We start from the raw sequence: 18898 nt of genomic DNA on the forward strand, positions 1-18898 counted from the left end.
CCGTTTGACTGGGATTAAAAACCTTCTTATCTCGAGTTCAAAATCGACCGGAACTTAAAAACGCTGGATGGAAATTCTCTAATTAGTGCTTCGTTTCCCTCAGGCCGCCCGGGGAGCTTGAACGATCAGCCGACGAGAGTACTCGAGTTCGTTTAGGAGTCCTCAAACTCGGTTACTGCTGAAAACGAGGCCTGATCAGCGATCACGTGGTGACGCACGCGTGAGACGGAGACGGACCCCAGCCAGCAACAGCAGGCCGACCTACTACCAACCAGTGACCCGGTTCACGTTACTCATTGACTAGCATCTACTCCTACCTGTACCATATCAGCTGGCGTGGCCGCCGTCGCATCCACATCCGCGCCGAGATATTTCCCCGGCCGGGGCGGTGGCCATGTCAAGCCTCGCCACTTGGGGCCACGCCATCGGTGTCGCTTGCAAGTCAACATACGGCCGTGCCGTCGGGGACACTTGTCCGGCCAGAACCGCCCGGCTCCGCATTGTTTATGCGCCCGTCACACGTGAAAGCGCGCTCCGGCGAGCGGGAACTCGCCGGGATCGCGCCACCTGTTGGCTACAGTTCGCCGGCAGGCAGCCTCTCGCCGAGGCAACGCTGCTCCAGTGCAATCATGCAACTGTTCATACCTGACGCGCTGTTGGGTCGCAATTATTGGCCAGTGGAAATTCTAGGCCCGCTGTTGCTTTTTTCGGAAGGTTCTCAGCTTCTGAATTCTGATGCTCGGCGAACAGAACCAACAAGTGGAAAAGGCTCTGGGATGAAGCGACTAATAACCGCAAGAGGAAAGGATGCGATGTCATCCGCAATCATCTCCAGCGAAAAAGCTCTGGAGAAAAAGGCTCTTGTAGCACGCGCGGATCACTACTTTATCTGCGCTTTTAGCGAGGGTTTTGGCAAAGCAACGTGGGGGTATCAGGCGTGTATCTTTGCTAGCTCTGTTTGCCCTAGATGGCGTAGTACTTTGTAGCAGACACTCTTGCGTGTGCTGTTAGCACTGTTCACTGGCATGCCAATCTCTGCAAAACTTTCAGCGTAATCCACAGGACAGATCAAGCTTTACGGGGTCTTACCCATTTCCGGTATGAGCTAGAAAGACAATACACAAATACAGGGTGACCACAGAGTTCAGAAAGAAAATGTCATTGACTGAAGTAGTATACCAAAGATCACGTGTCGAATAGCTTGTGAGAAATGTGCTCGAGTGTCTTGCTCTGTTAGTTGCTCATGCTTTTTCTCTAGATCATGAGGCCGAAACTTTGTTTTCAAGCTAAGGGTGCAGGCGATGCTTATCCAGAAGAGGGGAAGGCTGCCTGAGCACTCAAGCGGCACCGGCGCCTTTCCCCTTTCGGCACGAAAATGACACACACGTTGATGTCAACCGCGCGCGGACAATCTGGGTGCCCATGCTCAGATTCCTAACGCTTCTTCCACATTGCAACAAAAAGCCTCCTCCACAAATCTTGCTTGGACAGTGGACACGAGCTAGTGTGTAAGCACAGCATCTGCCGCAGATACGCATGGGATCGGAAGCACATCAGCAGCGCATGTGTGAAGATTTGCTGAAAATGAAGTGAAAACACATACTGTTTGGCCTGAAGAATCCATGGACCAAAAAACTGGCCACCACACTAGCTGTGCAAATAAACAAATGGCAGGATTACCTCATCAGAACCAAAGAGGATTAGAATCCACTTGCAATTGAGACCAAGCTTAATCCATGACCAAGAGAGGTTAAGTGTAGCTCCATCAGGAGGCTTTGCTTTAAGCTTTGATGTTTAGTAAGACCACCAAAACACTCCAAATGTGTAGCGATCTGGACCTAACTATACTATGATGAGCGGTGGCAGCCGCTCTTATTTAATCTGATCCAGTGCGTTAAAATAAGTGCGTGGTGTTTTATGTCACGCCGTGATCCAATCCAACGCTGGAGTTAGTTATGTCGTGACGTCCGGTAGGCCTGCAACGCAGAGACTAAAATATCAGGGTTCCTCATACAGCATCAGTGTGTTATGCACACACAATTGAAACAGTCGTTATCTATGATAATTCAAACTTGAAAACCACAAGTTAGAACACGCCACCACTTTCTCTTCCAAATGGATAACGAATCCTCCATTTCAATGAGGTATTTTGGAGTGAATTCAGCCTGAACCTTGTCTCGACGTCTGCTGTTCCAAAATTCTCAGAGTGAAGGACCAAAAGGGAAAACGTAGACGAAATGTCCGCCTGCCTTGACACTCCGGTCAAGCCTTTCTTTCTCCCTTTACACGAGAGTTTCAACATGTACGATCAGATGATGATATTCGCAGCCGGGGGACCGACATCTGTTATTCTATTCCGGACAGGCGACACAGCCATACAGGTGTCTCGATACATTATTTCAGAGCAAGGAACCCCCCGGTAGTTCACGTGATAATCCTCTCCCCATCGGCCATCGTTCCGTGCAGGCCGGGGGGATCACAGGTTCGTCTCGCTCTCGCAGGCACCAGTAGGAGAGAGTCCCCGGCTCGGGAGCCGCAGCCAATCCAGCCATGACTCACCATGAGATCTTTTCTCCGCGGGTTCCGTGCAGGCTGACCAGCTGTGCGCTTCATAATTGAGAGGGCCAGATTGCATTCGCATCAGCGCAAAACCTTGCCCCTTTAAATAGACACAGGTCATCTCAGTCTCAACCCTGTAGGCTTCTCTCCTCTCCTCTCTCTCCTCTCTCTGCCTCTCTGACTTCTTCCTCCGGGAGTCCAGCTCACCAGGAGGAAGAAGTTCCATTGCCTTCTTCGCTCATCTGCCTGCGTCCACACTCGAACAGTTGAGTCGTTCTTCCCCTCCCAAATCCCCATTGTTTTATCTCCTGGCGTTCTAGAACCGTAAGTACCTGCGCTCGGCGGCAAGAAGCAGCAAGCGCGGGGTGACGTTCCCCGCGTCGTCAAAGGATTAGGTGGCTCCTCGTTTTCCCCTGGATTTCGCAGCTCGATTTCACGATCTTTGGGATAGCCTTTTTCAATGTATTTTATCATTTCAATATGGCGGCAGAGGCATTGCTCGATCGATCGCGTACCGGTAGCACTAGCTAGCGCAGGCATCCCCTGGTGTTTTCTTTTGAGTTTTTTTTTGGGTTTCCGATGGCACAACTTGCCGCCGATACACAAAAAAACAACGCCTTTTCGGGGCGAAAAGTATGCCAATTTGGCCGTACGTTACGCCAAGTTGCACTCCTGTTCCGATGTTGATTACTGGTCCCCCCCTGCGAACGTTTTAAAGGATAAGAGTTGCTTCGTCTCGCTCACTGGTGTTCGTCGTGGTTTATTTCTTCGGTTGTGCGCGCGTGCAGAGACTGCAGAGACGGGGAGCGGAGGTAGTAGTGGTGGCGGTGGCCCTTGCTGGGTGGAGGTGGAGGCTTCGATTCGGGCGGTGGCTCGTGGCCTGACGAATCCCGGAAAGGCCGCCGGAAAGGGGAGGACAAAGGTGGGAGAGCTTTTATTGGTTTCTTTCCTGTTCTTGTTCGATGGTGCTCTCTCTGATTGGTTTGTGCTCGCGTACAAGTTACAATCTTCCGCAGTATCCTTTCTGCCCGAACATTTCTTTCAAAAATATCCCTTTTACTGCAAGAGTTTCCACGATCCTCGTTTCCGTTTCTGCCGTAGATTCTTAGTGCAGTTAATTTCTTTCATCTTCTTGAATCCGCGATGTGGTTTGTTGAATTGTTGTTGAGTTGCTGATGTCGTTTTTGTTGCTGGTCGTGAATTCGCGACGCTCGCAGGTAAACAGGCCGCTGTGAAGCCATGGGGTGCGGGGCGTCGAGCCAGAAGGACGCCGCCGGCGGGCCCCGGAGACGGCCGGGGAGCGTCGGCGACGTGGTCGTGTTCCTCCCGGGCCTCCGGGTGCCGAGGAGCGTCGACCTCGCCCAGGCGCTCGGCGGGCGCCTGGACAGGAGCATTGTGGAGCGGCTGTCGGCTCTGAGAGCGCGCGTCGTCGAGATGGCAATGCAAGAGTCGGCGGTGGCGCTGAAGCCAAGGCGGAGGGCGGCGGCACGGCACGGTGTGTAGGGGAGGGGGTGGTGGTACAGCGCCTGAATTGGTAGCTAGTTTTGTCTGCAAGCGGAGAAGACTTCACAGAGCTGACCTGGGTTTGCTTCCCTGCAGGATCTAGTACAGCCAATCTCCTACAGGCTCTTGAAGAATACTTGCCCGTTCTGCTAGGATTGGTAAAAGAAGGTGAGGAACTGCTGCAGTAATCTGGTGGTCTGTTCGTGTTTCAGTTCACAATTTCATTTTGGTGTTCTGATTCATCCAGCATGCAAAATGTGCAGGTAGTATGTTGAGGCACGCCGTGCAATTCACTTGGACTAACCAAGAGGATAATGCTGAGGTATGTCCAGCCCTGAATATCGCGAACTCATTGCTGTTTTGTTGCTCCTAAGCTGTATGTTAAATCAACTTTCCATATATCAGGAGACGGCCATGGCAGATGCCTGGTACGAGGTGCTGTCCGTGCTGCATTTGATGGCCATGGTCTGCTTGCTGCAGGCCAACACCCTGCTTCTCCCCAGGTCATACGGCGATGGCTATGCACCAAGAGTTTCTGAAGGTGCTACAACTGTGAACTGTACATCCGAAGTGTCCTTGTCCTAGAGACTGTTGTTCCAAGTTTGTGCTTTTAAACTAGGTTCATAGAAAATATAACGACCTGTTGTGCATTGAAGTATTTCCATCTATAGTGTTCATGTGCTGATATGGCGACAAATTTCCAATGTGCTACAGAGAGCAGAAGGGTCACTGTTGATGTTTTCTTGAAGGCAGCTGGATACTTAGACTGCGCAATTCGGCATGTACTTCCACAGATTCCACCGGAACTAAGGTTCTGTACACCTTGGGTAGCTTTCTGGTAGTGTTAGGCTTCCATTCGAATTTTAAAACATCTGCTGAAACATTCCCCTTCAATATATGGATCACAGGAGGCAACTTCCAGTAGACCTCGTTGAAGGAAATCTCAAAGCTTTAAGCCTGCAAGCTCTGGGTCAGGTAGTGTCTTCTCAACTTGGAAAATTGGATTTTTTTTTGAACAACTTCTTAAATGGTTCCACAATATAAATCTACAGTCCATTTAAAAAATATTTCCGATGAGAATACTGGACATATGCTTAGAAAGAAAAGAAAAGAAAAGAAAAGAGCACAGAAGATATTATGCCTGCATGTGATTTTGAACGATATATTTCCTATTACTGCTGAAGCAGCATGTATTGAATAGCACAATTTTATACTTCTTAAGTTGCAATTTGTTGCTGGGAACAGCCTAAGAAACCTAGTACTAGCATTCTATTTATCATGGTTTATCAAATCTACACTTTGACATGTCTGATACATTAGTCCTATTATTATCTGTACTCTTGCTAGCCAATACATTTGATATTAGATATTTCATTTTTTTTTCCTGAACATTGGTTTCTTTCTACAGGGGGTGGACATGCAGCTTGGTTTGGCTATCGATAGTCCAAAGGCCACTTTAGCAGTAAAACGGCGCTTAGCCTGTGAAATGATCAAGTATTGGCAACATGTTCAGGAAAGCATTCCAGATCTTCCTGGCTCTGATGGATGGGGGAAAAAGCACCGGCTGTTTGTCAAGTGGAAATATGTTGAAGCAAAGGTATATATCTCGTCTCAAACTCTCAATCAAAGAGACTAAATTTCATCAGATTACATAGCTTTTGATCTCTAATGTATGATATTTGAAGCATCCATACTGTCTGACATCTATTTACATGTTTATCTCAGCTGCAGCATACTATTTTCATGGTTTGATTCTTGATGAGGGAAATACAGAGAAATCCCATGGAATGGCAATAGCCGCACTTCAAGCTTCAGAAGAATTTCTGAAAGAAAGCAAAAGGGTTTCGGAAGCCTTCCATGCAACTCCTCCAACATCGAGGTAGAGCATTGCGCCTGCACCCCCCCCCCCCCCCCCAACACACACACACTGACACACACACACTTCACTCCTCACCATATTTTGTTTTTTTTATTTTAAAAATTTCACATTTGCCAAGATAAGGGTGCTCGATAATCTGTTTGAGGAACAGCTGTTGCTGTGATTTGTAATAACTAATAACACATTCATAGTAAGGGAGACTGAAGTTCATACCTGTACTTTGCAGGAGCCCTACTCCATTCGGAACAGCAAAATATATGTTTGACAAGATCCCAAAAGATGCTTCAAGCAAGGTCCGAATCAACCAGGACCTGTATACCCAAGAAAAGTAAGAACCATCAGCACTGAAACATACTGGAATTGCGAATCCCATGTACTAATGTGTCATTATGGGGAATTTGCAGGGTCATAGGAACTCCGCCTCCCTTACCAGATTTTGCATTGGCGCTAACACCTGAAGACTATGATCTTCCTCCATTAGATCCACTTTGGAACAAAGAAGACAGACGTCATTAGGTGTATATGCAACAGAATGGTTTCTTCAGACGAAAAGCTTGGCGTTAGAGAGAAACAAGAAGCACCAAGATCTGCCATGCGAAAGCTGAGCATGGTAAAAGTGTACAAAGTATGTTTGAACCAAATTTCGTATCAAAAAAAAATCCAACCAATTGTTAGGAAGGCCTGAAGATAATCTGAAGAGCATTGTACAGGCGATTTTTCTTCTGATAAGGGAAATGCTTTGTCAAAGGGTTCATTTAACATTCTTGATCCTGATTCCTGATGTTCCTGATGCTTGCATTTTCTCGACAAGGGCATAGCTTTGGGCCCGTTCTGATTTATGTGTGGTCCCTCAATAGCTTTGCCAGATTCAATGATATTTCAAGAACTGTAACCTTCAGAGTTTCATAATTTGATTGGGAACCAGCCTGGGACCAAAAGTGGCAGCTTTCAACTTGTATTTCATAATGTCTGTCATAAACGTTTGCATTGGCATCTTAAAACGTGCCTTGGAACAATCAGTTCCAATCAAGCAAATTTACATGATATGAGCAAGATTGTCACATAATCAGGGTGCCCCAAAGAGTTACCCCTTTCCTATCATTTAGGGAACGAAAATGTCAACAAATCATGATTTTTCATATGAAAAAAAAGATATCTCATATGATCTATTCATGCCATCTATGAGATGTAATCTACTGCTAGATAGTATGACCCGACTAATACAAATGATGCAATCCCACTATGGGCCATTCGTAGTCCGATGCCACGGAACAGAACATTCCTATCAGCAGGAGATATCCCTGTCTTTCTCTCTATCCACGTTCCTGGTGCTTTCCACTTAAGAAACTTCCTCTCCATTGCGATATACTGAAAAAAAAAGGAAAAATAGGTACAAGGAGATAACATAAACAAGGTGTATCACAAATAGGAAAGAATGCAACGTCCAATTTGGAGGCAATTACACACACAAAAGGAGGATAGACTATACAAAGCACGGACAGCCTGTACCTTAGGCACAACCGTACATTCTGAACGACTTTTTGCAGTATCAAACGTATGTGAAGCAGCAGCTGCAACTGCTCCTGCAAAGCCTGCAGCAACACTAGAAGCAAAAGGGTGTACAGGGCCTGCGTCTTCTATATTCCTGAGAAGAGACGGAAGGTTAGATACTTAGATAGACTAAAATGCCAGGGCATAAATATGGTTACCATGCTATCCCTATCTTTACTACAAATCAAATATGCTAACATGATTCCATTACCTAGGTTCAGGTTTCATATTAACTGCCTTCCAAGTGAGCATCGCTGTGTGTATGATTTGCCAAGTTGAAAAGAACATACCACCAAAGACACAGTCTCGAGCTATCCCTGGTCTAAGCCCTCTCCACAGTGCACCCCATCCTTCAAGTGATATCACTCTAGAAGGTAGCTGCACAGCAGATGGTAATGGGGGCTTCCCAGAGCCGGTAAGCATCCACGGGTGCTGCTTCAGGGCACCCAACATGTCGGGATGCTTTGGAGAAAGATCAGATAACAGACTCACGGTGCTGCTCCACACCCTCATGTCAGGAACATATCCAGGCAACAGTTTGGAAAGTAGTGGAAACGATTCTTGTGCAACATTTGCAGGGCCCATTGCTCTTGAAGGTATCACAGAACTAACTTGGTTTCGGAGTTTGAAGAGTTCAAATGGTGTGCAGAAAACAGCCTCTACAGCACCAGCAGCTATGCCAGCCAACATAGCCTCAGAATAATAGACATAGTTGTCCTCCCTTCCATCTGCCAATACATATACAAGATGATAAACATTCACTAAATTTCACCACAAGTTGGACATGGAAAATTAAACAGGTTAAGCGGTGCTAGTAAATCATACGTAGATTAGGTCATCAGAAGATATATCGAATTATCAAGAAAGGGGTGCAATTTAAAAACAAACCGACGGTGGTAATAACAAAACAAAAGAAAAAGCAATGTAACACAATGCTTGAGAGATAGACCGGCAATATAAATATTGATAACAAAGTGAACATAGAGCAAATTGTCATAAACAGTGAATTGTGGGAGAACATTCTTTACCTTTATAGAAGGCTGTTAAAAATTCATAGGTCCCAAAGCGTGCTCCCAACCCAGGAAGTTTTCCCATTATGGACCAACCGATGCCACTATAAAACCCTAAAAGGCATACAATGACTTATAAGATAATGGAATTAATTTCATACATGTTAAGTAACACATAACTAGACATGAAGCCATCCGACATGAACTGGAAAAGTTTATATAAAAATCAGGATTCATATGGCTTTCTACTACAATTTTCATTGAAGAAAGTTTTTAATGGAACAGGCACCCAACGAAACTTGGGGAAAATTTTGGTTGTGCATAAAGTGCTGACTCAAAGTTAGGACTTTAGATCTTCTAACAATTGGATTCATAGTTTCACACAGAATCCAGCATAACTATATTTATGTGAGGTCATTCATTCTTTCTTTAGAATTGGTAGCTCTGTCACGTAGGCTCAACAATCAACCGATTAAATCATGAGACGATTCTGGCCCTAGTATAACATGGAAGCTCAACATAATCAGCATACCAGCCTGCCAATTTCAACAGTTCACACATCTCGGTAGCAATGCAGATCAGGATGAAGCACAAGTACTCCAATCGCAATACACAGTCCCACTACCAAAGATATCTAGCAACTAAGCAGCCAACCCCCAATCGAACCTGCAGGGCCGGAGGCGGCCATGAGCCGGTCCACCACCTGGCGGAGCCCCATCTTCTGCTTCTTCCCCGCCGCGCCCAGCTGCAGAGGCAAGAAAACACCGCGCAGATGCCAAATCAGACCTTGAGAAAGCACCGGTACAGCAACACAAGGAGGGGAGGTGGGTGGGCGCGCTCGCCTGGATGAGGGTCTTGACCGTGTCGAGGGGGTGCACGGCGACGGTGGAGGCGCTGATCGCCGCCGCGCCGGCGGCCGCGTGGCCCGCGAACACGCTGTCCCCCAGCGGCTTGCCGCCTCCCACCATCGCGGCGGCCTGGAAGGCTCCTCCCGGAAATGGCGAAAAGCGGCGACGCGGAGGTTTAGGGGAACAACGGTGTGAGTGGTCTGAGGCCGCGGGTGACTGAATGGGGCCCAGTCACAAAAGGCAGCCCATCTCGTTCATGGGCGGAATGGCAGCTGGCCCATTGAGTTCCTGGCCCTGTCCCTCCCCATGACCCGAATCTTCGCACGATCGGACCGTGGGGCGCGCCGACGCGAGTCGAACTCGGGTCCAAGTTTTCTTCCGGCTTGGTGGTGCCGCCGGCTCGACTTGACCAACGCTCCCAGGTTCCAACTGACGCCGCCTCCCGGTCGCTCTCGCTGCCATTGGCCATTGCTGGGGTAGAGACCAGGTTGGCCGCCCCCTGCTCCCGCTCCCTCTGCGTATCTCCATGGGCCAAGGCCAGAGTCAGTCCGCCCCTCCGGCGGAGGAGCCTTCTCCGCCCGCCGTGGAGCCGTCCTCGCCGTCTCCTGCTCCTGCCCCGGCGTCCTCCTCCCTCGAGGCGCTCGCCGCAGGTATGATATACATCCGAAGCCCCGAATCTCATGTGTCTATGGCGTTTGCCTCCTCCGTATACCGTGCTAGTTGAGTTGCAGTTGCGCTGGGTCTTCGCGTTCCTTGGATTTGTTGGAGCATTGGTTGAAGTGGGGAGCTCTTGGCTGGTAGCAGACTAGCAGTCGAATTTGATGGAATTTTTGGGTAGCCAGTGACGGGTAGGATTCTGGTACGAAAGTAGCAGGATGAGATCTTTCGTCAGTTCGTGTGATATTTTAGTATGCGATAATGTAGACTTTTTACAGATCACGATCTCTTAGGCTCGTACCAAATAATATTAGTATTCATTCATGCTGGAATTATGCTAATATAAACTGTTATTTAATGTCAATGATGCGGTAAGCTAAATAAGCAGGGGCCTGAAGCCTGACCCTTACTCTTGAGGAGCAAGCGAGTCATAGGCTAGGCTGCTATTCGACCAACGTGGCAATGTCTGTCCAGAATGACTAGCCTAATCGATTGATATTGTAGCTCTCTGAGAAGTTACAATATATACTTTGCTGTGGAAAAGTTGCAATAGGGCTTATGCCCAAAACCTAGGCTTCTCGAGGGTAACTGAAAGTATATGGTACAAAACCACAGTTCAGACTGTTGGCCCTAGGGTCCTAGTTCCAGGTACAAAACCATAATTCAACTCAAAAGGTTACTGCTACTGCAAACTCTAGTTCTCCTTACAGCTAGCAAATTTTCTTTTAGATGTGTATAACATAATTTTCTTCATTTGGGCTCCTTCTTAGCCATGTACTGCATTGTTCTAATTAAGCATTTTAAAAATTGTGCAGAGGCAATGTCATTTGATGAGGGTGACACTGCGGAGGTATGTCACTTCCTCTTGCTTCTAGATAGATTCTTATACATCAGTCACCTATTTGTTTCACTATATCTTGGCACTCCGAGTGCCAGTGGTCAGTGAAATAGCATTTTGCTTGTGCAGTCAATTGATGAGAAGGTACAGAAAGCTCTGGAGTGTCCGTGTGTGGCTGATTTGAAAAATGGTCCTTGTGGAGGCCCATTTGTAGCTGCATTTTCCTGCTTCCTTAGGAGCACAGAAGAAGAGAAGGTTCATTTCTTTTTAGTTTTCTACAAGTTACTAAGTTGATTCAACTTAAGTCCACCTTATGCAAGTTATATTAAGTGTGTATGTATCAGGATGGTAGCACTTAATAAATGGCCTATGATTCAAAAGTTTATAAATGATGTTTTTTTTTTGTTAAAGCCTTAACATTTAGCTGGTGAAAATTAATGGTTATGATTTTATTGTTCTGTTGCTTGACATGTTTGTTTCTTATTTTTCCAATATCTGTGTGTTGTTTTGGTTTTCTTTCGAAAGTAATTCAACACAATTCTCTGTCTGCTATAGCGTGCGGTTTGAAATTTGTTGGCAAACTTGAAAGGTGCCCATGTTATTAGTTGGCTTAATTGAGTAGAGGAAGATGTGTTGTCCAAGGGCGGGTTCTTATGATTCAAAAGATATAAACTGGTACCATTGTCAATTTAGTCAGACTACAATGCTGATGTAAGGCATTGTAAGGTGATTCTGTTTGATCAAAATCACTCATTGTGGTCTTGTGGATATCTCTTTACTTTTACATCAATAGAAAAACTATTTGTTTGCTTGTTCTTTACATCCAAAGACTTTGAAAACTATCAAGTGCTAACTGGTTGAACATAGTTGTTACCTTCAATTGTTCCTTTTCAAATTATGTCTGTTTATGTGTTTCTGTACTGTCTTACCAAACTTGGATCCTTCATTTGAAACTTCAAATATCATGCGTACGGGAATAACATTTGACCATGTGGCACCATTAACTGTTTGATTCATTTATGTCTCTTCCTATAAATTAACTAGCGCTAAAGTTTGCTATCTCTTCCTTTCCAGGGATCAGATTGTGTGAGCCCCTTTATCGCATTGCAGGACTGCATCAAAGCAAATCCAGAGGCATTTTCTAAGGAGATTTTGGAGGAAGAGGAGAATGATGAGGAAGCAGAGAAGTCCAACCTGAAAGTTAGAGCTCCAGCATGGTCTAGAGAATCCAAGCCCAAGGCTTGAGATTTCATGGAATTAACTGATGATACTGAGATTCATCCAGTTCATGCACTTCACCTTATTCCTTGTTCCTCTGATAAGTTCTTCAGTAGACAGTTGTAGATTGATTTCAGAGAGCAGAGAGCCAAAGAGGCATCTGAAATCCATCCGCAGAAATACATATACTTTGTATGGTAGAAATGCTCTGGTGTATTTCCTTTGCGAATATACACGTTACTTTGACCGGAAGCGACAAATTTGTAATCTATAAATAATTGGGAGTTGGGATTTGGAGTGCCATACGAGCAAGTAAAGTTTTGCGAAGAATCAGTTCCATGATGATAGTTTATGTTGAGTTTGTTACTTTGTTTATTGCTATGGTTTCGGTAGCAGTTCTGAAGATCTCGTTTTCATTTGCATTTGCTACCCGATCTCTGAGGCTATGCCGATGTATTTATGTGCTTTTAGCGCGGTGTTGGTGATTTTTGCATAAAGGAGTTGATGCGAATTGCAGATTTTTTTTTAAAAAAAGTAGCGAATTGCAGATTTACAGACATTTCAAACTGTAGTTTTGTCATTCTTCTTTTTTATATGTATACATTCTCTTTCTGTGAGGAAATGCAAAGCACAGCAGCTATTGTCGGCTTGTAGCGCTGCTGCTTGGCGGAAGAGCTCAAAAGCAAAGAAAACTTGTCTGAACCTGGCCCGTTGCTGCGGGAATAATTGAATGGATTAAACGCGGAGTTTAATACAGAAGATATGAAATACTTCGTGTGTCAAGACAGGATGCAAGTTGGTAGTAAATATAGAGGTTGCAGCCATTGCTTTGTTTGATATAAGTTAAATACAGGATTTACATTGCGACAACTGGGACAGATTAGGTGGGTACTATGTTCTGTTGTACGAAGCAGAGCCCTGCAAGTAACAGTAGTAGTTCTTTTGAGGAGGACCATCCAGCAGAGGAATCTCCGTAGGCCTGTTTGTGCAAACATGTAGGGAAAATAATGTGGGGAAGACAGGAGTGTGTTCAGTTGCTTGGAGGTGCACCAATAAATAGTAGCCCAGATAGTATATTTTACGAGAAAGAAAGGGATATTCAGGTACGAAAATTTGAAACAACGCTTGCTGACATGGTATTGGCAAATTTAGTAGGAAGAAGGATAGCATGTGCCCTGACATCAGTTCCATTAAGTGGTAATCTAGTAATATTAGCAAGAATTGTTGTTGTAAGGGGTGGCAGGATATGCATGATAATAACATCCATGGACCAAGTGCGAAGCCCAAAGCACATGGAGGACAGCAGCACCTTACTAACCTGGAACTGGAGTAGGGGAACCCTGTCTTCTCCTACTACGTGAATTAGGTGCAGGTGCCTTAGGAAGGTTAGACATCGTCACAGGTCGAACGTTGTAGGAGTCATGCGAATTTCTGTAAAATATGAGGCAGTACCATATTTTTGGGAATAGGGTCAACGTGATTGTAAGTGTGAATATGGGAATTGAAATATGAAGAGGTCAAGTAAATTGGCTAAGGCACAGGGCATACGATTAACAAAGCGAACAACAAAACCAGAATCAAATAGGCAATGTACAGTCCTGCAGGAAAATTAGTGTGACACACAGCATGTCATGCACGGAATCGGCAGCTCGCCGAGTGCATGTTCAGTTGTATAAATATTATCCGGAATCCAGATGCATGCAGTACGCATAAGCTGAGTAGGCAAACTAACTAAGGGGTTTTTGATACCCCTACTAAACTTTAACACCTGTCACATTAGATGTTGGATACTAATTAGGAGTATTAAACATAGTGTAATTACAAAACTAATTGCACAAATGGAATCTAATTCGCGAAACGAATCTATTAAGCCTAATTAGTTCATGATTTGACAATGTTAACCATTTGCTAATGATGGATTAATTAGCCTTAATAGATTCGTCTCGCGAATTAGACTCCATCTGTGCAATTAGTTTTGTAATTAGCTCATGTTTAGTCCTCCTAATTAGCATCCAATGTGACTCTACTAAAGTTTAGCACCTTGTATCCAAACACCCCTAAACAAAATGGCAGTAAACAAACGGATGTGAAAGTAGGACGTATCCTCGTAGAAAAAGAGATCAGTGATCTGTATTGTACCTGATCGAGATCGGTCGCGTTGTAGCCGAGGTGCATGTGCCGGGGGACCATGTGGAGGACCCAGAGCAGGATCCGTACAGAAGCGGCTGAGGTCGACACTAGTAGAACGGGCTCTTCTTCTCCAAAGGTTGTGCGGTCGTGGCGCATCGAATGATAGCGGCCCTGCGTCCCTGCCTATCGACGGACCCTGCACCGCTGATCCCTGCGCTAGTTCGGAGGGTTGCCTCCACTCTTCCAGTCCGGCGTTACCGAGGCCAGGTTCGTGGCGAGCAGTAGCGACGGAGCCGCCAAAGGTTGCGGCGCGGAGGACGGTGGCAGGCAGGTTCCGGAAGAGTGGTGAGGAGGCTGATCTCGGAGGAGGGGGAAGCGGCGATTGCGGCGGCGTGGGAATGGGTTGTGGAGAGTCAACGGCGGCGGACTGAGCGAGGAGAAGACCGCGAACTGCGATTTTGCCCCTTGGTGATAAGATGGGAGGCTCGTGGACGAGGGATATCTAATTAATTGCCACTGTTAGAATTAGCGCACCTTCGAAAACCACTCTTACAATTTCGCCTACATTTTTACCATTGGAGAGAAAATTTTGTTACACATTCACAATTTTTGCATCCGTGGAGAGCCATGTCACGCATACACGCTAGATGGGGCACGCGAAAAGACCCGGCTGCCCCTGGCCTTATCCTTTAGACCGCCCGACCGCCTGTCCCCGTCCCGACAGAGCCAGACCATCCATTCGAGCCAGACAAAATCATTCCCCACCTGCTCGAACCCGAGGGAGCGGCGACGGTGGAGGCAGCGACGGTAGCATTGGCTTCGACGATGACAGCAATGTCGCACGCTGCAGAGTCTTCCGGCCGATGGAGGGGACGGGAAGGGGTTGGGGAACAAACGGGCCTTCCTCTAGTGCCCATATTGCGGGAAGGCTAGGGTGTTCGAGCGACGGTCGAAAAAGGACAACGTCAACCATGGCCGCATGTTCTTAAAATGCCTAAGGGGCGTAGGTTGGGTGAGATAGGTTGTTGCTCTCATGCTGCATTTGGGGTTCGTTGTTCTTGACTTGATGCGGTTTTGTCTACAGATGCGAGAAAAGTGTGACTACTATCGGTGGCAGAGGGAGTATCTGAATGATTTGGTTGACGCCAAAGTAGTTAAGGTGTTTTATCATGAACATGAGCATGAAATCGAAGAAGAGGTACAATTTGTGGACTTCCAACCCGGGTTGTTGGCGCAAGAACGGGTTCATGGCAAAGTGCAGAAGCAAGATCTAGAAGCAAAGTTGGACAAATTAATGAAGCTTGTGTTTGTATTGTGTATGCTATTTGTAGCCATTGTTGGCATGTTCATTGGCCATGTGTTGAAGTAGAAGATATGTGTTGTAGTACATTGGCCAAGGGACAAATTTGATGAATGAATGATAGTATTTGATAAATGAACAATGCATATTTGTGTGATAACTGAATGAGTTCAAACTGACATAATTTTTTTCAATAGTGACATAGTTCAACTTGATAGACATAGTTCAACCACAACATAGTTCAACTTGACAGACATAGTTCAACCACAACATAGTTCAAACTGACAGACATAGTTAACACACATAGTTCAAACTCACACACATAGTTCAAACTGGACAGACATAGTTCAACCACAACACATAGTTCTAACTGACACACATCACTTCTTAGTTGTCCTTCTCTTTCTTGGACTAATTTTCTTTGCTACAGAAGGTTTCAAGACCTTGGATGCCAGCTTCTTCTTTGGAGTCATCTTGTTTCCTGGAATTATCTCTAAAGGTGTTAGCATTGTCTCTAAAGGCTCCAAATCAGTTATGGGCACCAATTCCAATGGTCCTTCAAAATCAAGCCTCCTATACAAATTCAGAGTGATGTTACTTATTTGTTCACATAAGAAACACAGTAAAATGGGGATCATACCTCTTGGGTGGAGCTTTAGGTGCTGATTTTGTTGCTTCACTTGCTTCAGTTGTACCTGCTGGACTTGTTACTTCACTTGCTGCTTCTTGGCTTGCTGCTTCCATACCTGATGCTTGGCTTGCTACTGCTTCCTCATTTGTTGCTGCTTCCCTTACTACCGCTTCCCTTGCTGCTGCTTCCCTTCCTACTGTTGCTCTTGTCCTTGGTGTTGTAGCCTGCACTGTCTCAGTTGTCTTTGATTTCTTTCTCCCAACCTTAGTCTTTATCTTCTTGGATCTCTTCCTTTTCTTGATCCTTGTCAGTTCACACCTCCAACTCATCTTCGTGTGACCAAGTTGACCACAACCATCACATTTTGTTTGCCTTGTAGCCTTTCCTAACCTCTCCAAGTAAGAAGGTATCCTGTTCTTTATCTTCCTTCCCAGACCTATTTTCTTAGCATCTGGTGGATATAGCTTGAAGCCCTTGTCAACTTGTGGCCACTGACTCCTATCTGTTATGTTAGGCCATCCCATGTCATATGCCTGTCTGAACCTTTGCACTGAATAAGCCATGTCCACATATTTATCCCACATTGGTTGCCTCTCTGTAGTGATGACAGCCAAAGCATCTGGGCAAGGCTTTTCTATGACTTGCCACTGTCTACATGTGCAATTATTCTCATCGAGATAGACCACATGTCTTCTGACCTCCTCATTCTTGGGAATCTCTGTTACCTCAGCTTGTTCAAGTTTGCCCTTAGTGACTTTAAGGTATCCTAACCCCTTTATGACTGTATTTAGCCGATGAATCACAACTGGTAGTATGACTCAATGCAAAGCTCTAGATATCCTTATCCTTTTCTCAAACAAGACCACACCCTTCTCCCTGATAGCATCAACCATATAATGCAGTGGCAAGTCCTTGAACTCCTTTATCCATGCATTCCATGACTCAGCCAAGTTGTTGTTGATGTAGTCACACTTTATATCTGGTGAGAACTTTGATCTAGCCCATAGAAGGTTGTGATGGTCTTCCATTTCCTAAAAAGTTTATCTGCTGCCCTCTGTCTACCATACCATATAGTTTGATACTGAATCTGAATCTTATACTTGTCCTCCAGTTCCCCCTTTAGTACTTTAGCATCCAACCCAGGCTTCCTCTTCAGTAAAGGGATGGCTCTCTTAGCACCCCAAGCCTGGTTTGCCATTCTTCCCAACACTCTACTTGTTGAAGCACACTGATGAAGATACTAATTTATTTGAACCTGCAGTAATGCAAACAAACATTACAGTAGTTAGTCTAACATGAAGCTAATATATAATTGCCTAACAGTAATAAATTGCATAAATATAACATGAAATAGTTAGTAGGTGTACCCTGACACAACCATCCAATTGTGTCTTAGCCCTAATAATCCAGGGGCATGCAGTAGCCTTGTAAAAACCTCTGAACCTGGACTTGTTAGACTTCTCGGTGTCTAGCTCAAATTCATTCACAATGGCACACTGCTTAATTGCTAGTCTGAATTCACGCATAGAAGGATACATTGTGCCAACAAATATCTCTGGATTATCCCTATCCCAATCCATAACAGGTTCAATAGGATCACTGTCATCCACAGTACAACCGGCATCTCTCGTGTCCTCTTCCATTTCTTCTGGAATGGGAATTTCTGTTCTTGCTGCCTGTTCTGCTCTCTCATGTGCATCTTTGAAACTCATAGCCTCAAACACTCTATCTTCATCAGCCAGTACAGTTGCTTCACCATCTTGATCAGGTTCAGGGAGGATAACCAGAGAGTCCCAATCCATAATCTCAGGTGCCAAATTTTCATGACCTGTCTGATCTGCCTCTACATTAGAACTAAATGTCTCACCTAAACCTTCAGGAACATTAGGTACTAGTTGTGCTTGGCTGTTGATACAGATCCACCTCTAGTTTCACAATCTTGTTCCTCCTGCTGATAGCCCTTATGAACTACTTGCACTAACACATTAGCCAACCTGTCATGAAACCTTGACCTAATCATCTTCTCAAAATGCTCATTCTTTCTGATCTTCCATTGAGAACCACTATCACTATCAACAGCCCACACGACAAGTATCTGACTAGGACCCCAAATGATCTTACTCACCATTTCAGTAACAAATGAATCAAGATTGTACCCATTGCATCTATCAATTCACAGATCATGCCATTGCTCAGCCATATCTAAAGCACCAAAGTACTCCAGAATTGATTTAAATTTTTCACATTTAACCACTATTCTAAAAGCATTGCCAGGATCAATCCTGACATAAATCATAAACAATGAAATAATTTGAAAGTTAGAAATACCCAACCCTAGAGATATGCATATGCGGTGCAGTGACTTCAAGCGTGCTTACCATGGAGGGCATTCGCTAGGCTCCATGTTCAATCAATGAAGGAACCTCACATCTACTAGAATACCTCCCTACAACGATGAAATAAAGCAAATCAGGGGAGCTCAAGGGAATCCAGAAGCCACATCTAGGAGAACATCATTCTTGGAGCAAGCGTGGAGCAATTACCTTCGATCCGTCACCGTCAACGTTGAAGCCGACTCTGGCGCCACCGGCGCCGTCAGGGTTCAGCTATGGTTTGAGCAGGTGGGGAATGGATGGTCTGGCTCGATCGGGACGGGAACAAGCGGTCTAAAGGATAAGGTCAGGGGCAGTCGGGTCTTTTCACGTACCCCGTCCAGCGTGTATGCGTGACATGGCGCTACATGGATGCAAAAATGGTGAATGTGTAACAAAATC

The 18898-nt window shown here is 45.5% G+C and overlaps 3 protein-coding genes across 5 annotated transcripts; 2 read left to right on the forward strand and 1 right to left on the reverse strand.

Annotated features, from left to right (window-relative positions):
* The first annotated feature begins 2511 nt into the window (after positions 1–2511).
* LOC101779545 lies at positions 2512–6899 on the forward strand. Of its 3 annotated transcripts, none has more exons than XM_022828155.1 (12): positions 2515–2824; positions 3348–3481; positions 3777–4054; positions 4159–4230; positions 4326–4384; positions 4468–4603; positions 4777–4873; positions 4971–5037; positions 5471–5659; positions 5787–5941; positions 6168–6269; positions 6346–6899. In XM_022828155.1, exons 3-12 carry the CDS (start codon positions 3799–3801, stop codon positions 6455–6457), a joined length of 1245 nt encoding a protein of 414 aa, XP_022683890.1. In that variant the 5' UTR covers positions 2515–2824; positions 3348–3481; positions 3777–3798; the 3' UTR covers positions 6458–6899. The 3 variants fall into 3 exon arrangements, with proteins under 3 accessions (XP_022683892.1, XP_022683890.1, XP_022683891.1); XM_022828156.1 differs by lacking the exon at positions 2515–2824 and adding an exon at positions 2836–2954; XM_022828157.1 differs by lacking the exon at positions 3348–3481 and having other exon boundaries at positions 2512–2824.
* Positions 6895–9534, reverse strand: LOC101779937. The gene is made up of 6 exons (XM_004976246.3): positions 9345–9534; positions 9169–9247; positions 8521–8616; positions 7704–8220; positions 7451–7586; positions 6895–7309 (listed from the first exon to the last, which is right to left on the reverse strand). The coding sequence occupies exons 1-6, from the start codon at positions 9468–9470 to the stop codon at positions 7121–7123; spliced, it is 1143 nt and encodes a 380-aa protein (XP_004976303.1). The 5' UTR covers positions 9471–9534; the 3' UTR covers positions 6895–7120.
* A 194-nt stretch (positions 9535–9728) lies between these two features.
* On the forward strand, positions 9729–12410 carry LOC101780347 (mitochondrial intermembrane space import and assembly protein 40 homolog). The gene is made up of 4 exons (XM_004976247.3): positions 9729–10000; positions 10823–10857; positions 10975–11100; positions 11920–12410. The coding sequence occupies exons 1-4, from the start codon at positions 9877–9879 to the stop codon at positions 12088–12090; spliced, it is 456 nt and encodes a 151-aa protein (XP_004976304.1). The 5' UTR covers positions 9729–9876; the 3' UTR covers positions 12091–12410.
* Positions 12411–18898: the final 6488 nt, after the last annotated feature.

The sequence above is a fragment of the Setaria italica genome, chromosome VII (genome assembly GCF_000263155.2).
Source record: "Setaria italica strain Yugu1 chromosome VII, Setaria_italica_v2.0, whole genome shotgun sequence".
In the NCBI taxonomy this organism is placed as follows: Eukaryota; Viridiplantae; Streptophyta; class Magnoliopsida; order Poales; family Poaceae; genus Setaria; species Setaria italica.

Coding starts and splice junctions, on each gene's coding strand:
- LOC101779545 (XM_022828157.1), top strand. CDS start 3,799: ATGGGGTGCGGGGCGTCGAGCCAGAAGGACGCCGCCGGCGGGCCCCGG. Junction 4,231..4,325: donor GCTAGGATTGGTAAAAGAAG/GTGAGGAACTGC, acceptor CAAAATGTGCAG/GTAGTATGTTGAGGCACGCC. Junction 4,385..4,467: donor ACCAAGAGGATAATGCTGAG/GTATGTCCAGCC, acceptor TCCATATATCAG/GAGACGGCCATGGCAGATGC.
- LOC101780347 (XM_004976247.3), top strand. CDS start 9,877: ATGGGCCAAGGCCAGAGTCAGTCCGCCCCTCCGGCGGAGGAGCCTTCT. Junction 10,001..10,822: donor CCTCGAGGCGCTCGCCGCAG/GTATGATATACA, acceptor AAAATTGTGCAG/AGGCAATGTCATTTGATGAG. Junction 10,858..10,974: donor ATGAGGGTGACACTGCGGAG/GTATGTCACTTC, acceptor TTGCTTGTGCAG/TCAATTGATGAGAAGGTACA.
- LOC101779937 (XM_004976246.3), bottom strand. CDS start 9,470: ATGGTGGGAGGCGGCAAGCCGCTGGGGGACAGCGTGTTCGCGGGCCAC. Junction 9,248..9,344: donor CGGTCAAGACCCTCATCCAG/GCGAGCGCGCCC, acceptor TTGCCTCTGCAG/CTGGGCGCGGCGGGGAAGAA. Junction 8,221..8,520: donor TTTAACAGCCTTCTATAAAG/GTAAAGAATGTT, acceptor ATGTATTGGCAG/ATGGAAGGGAGGACAACTAT.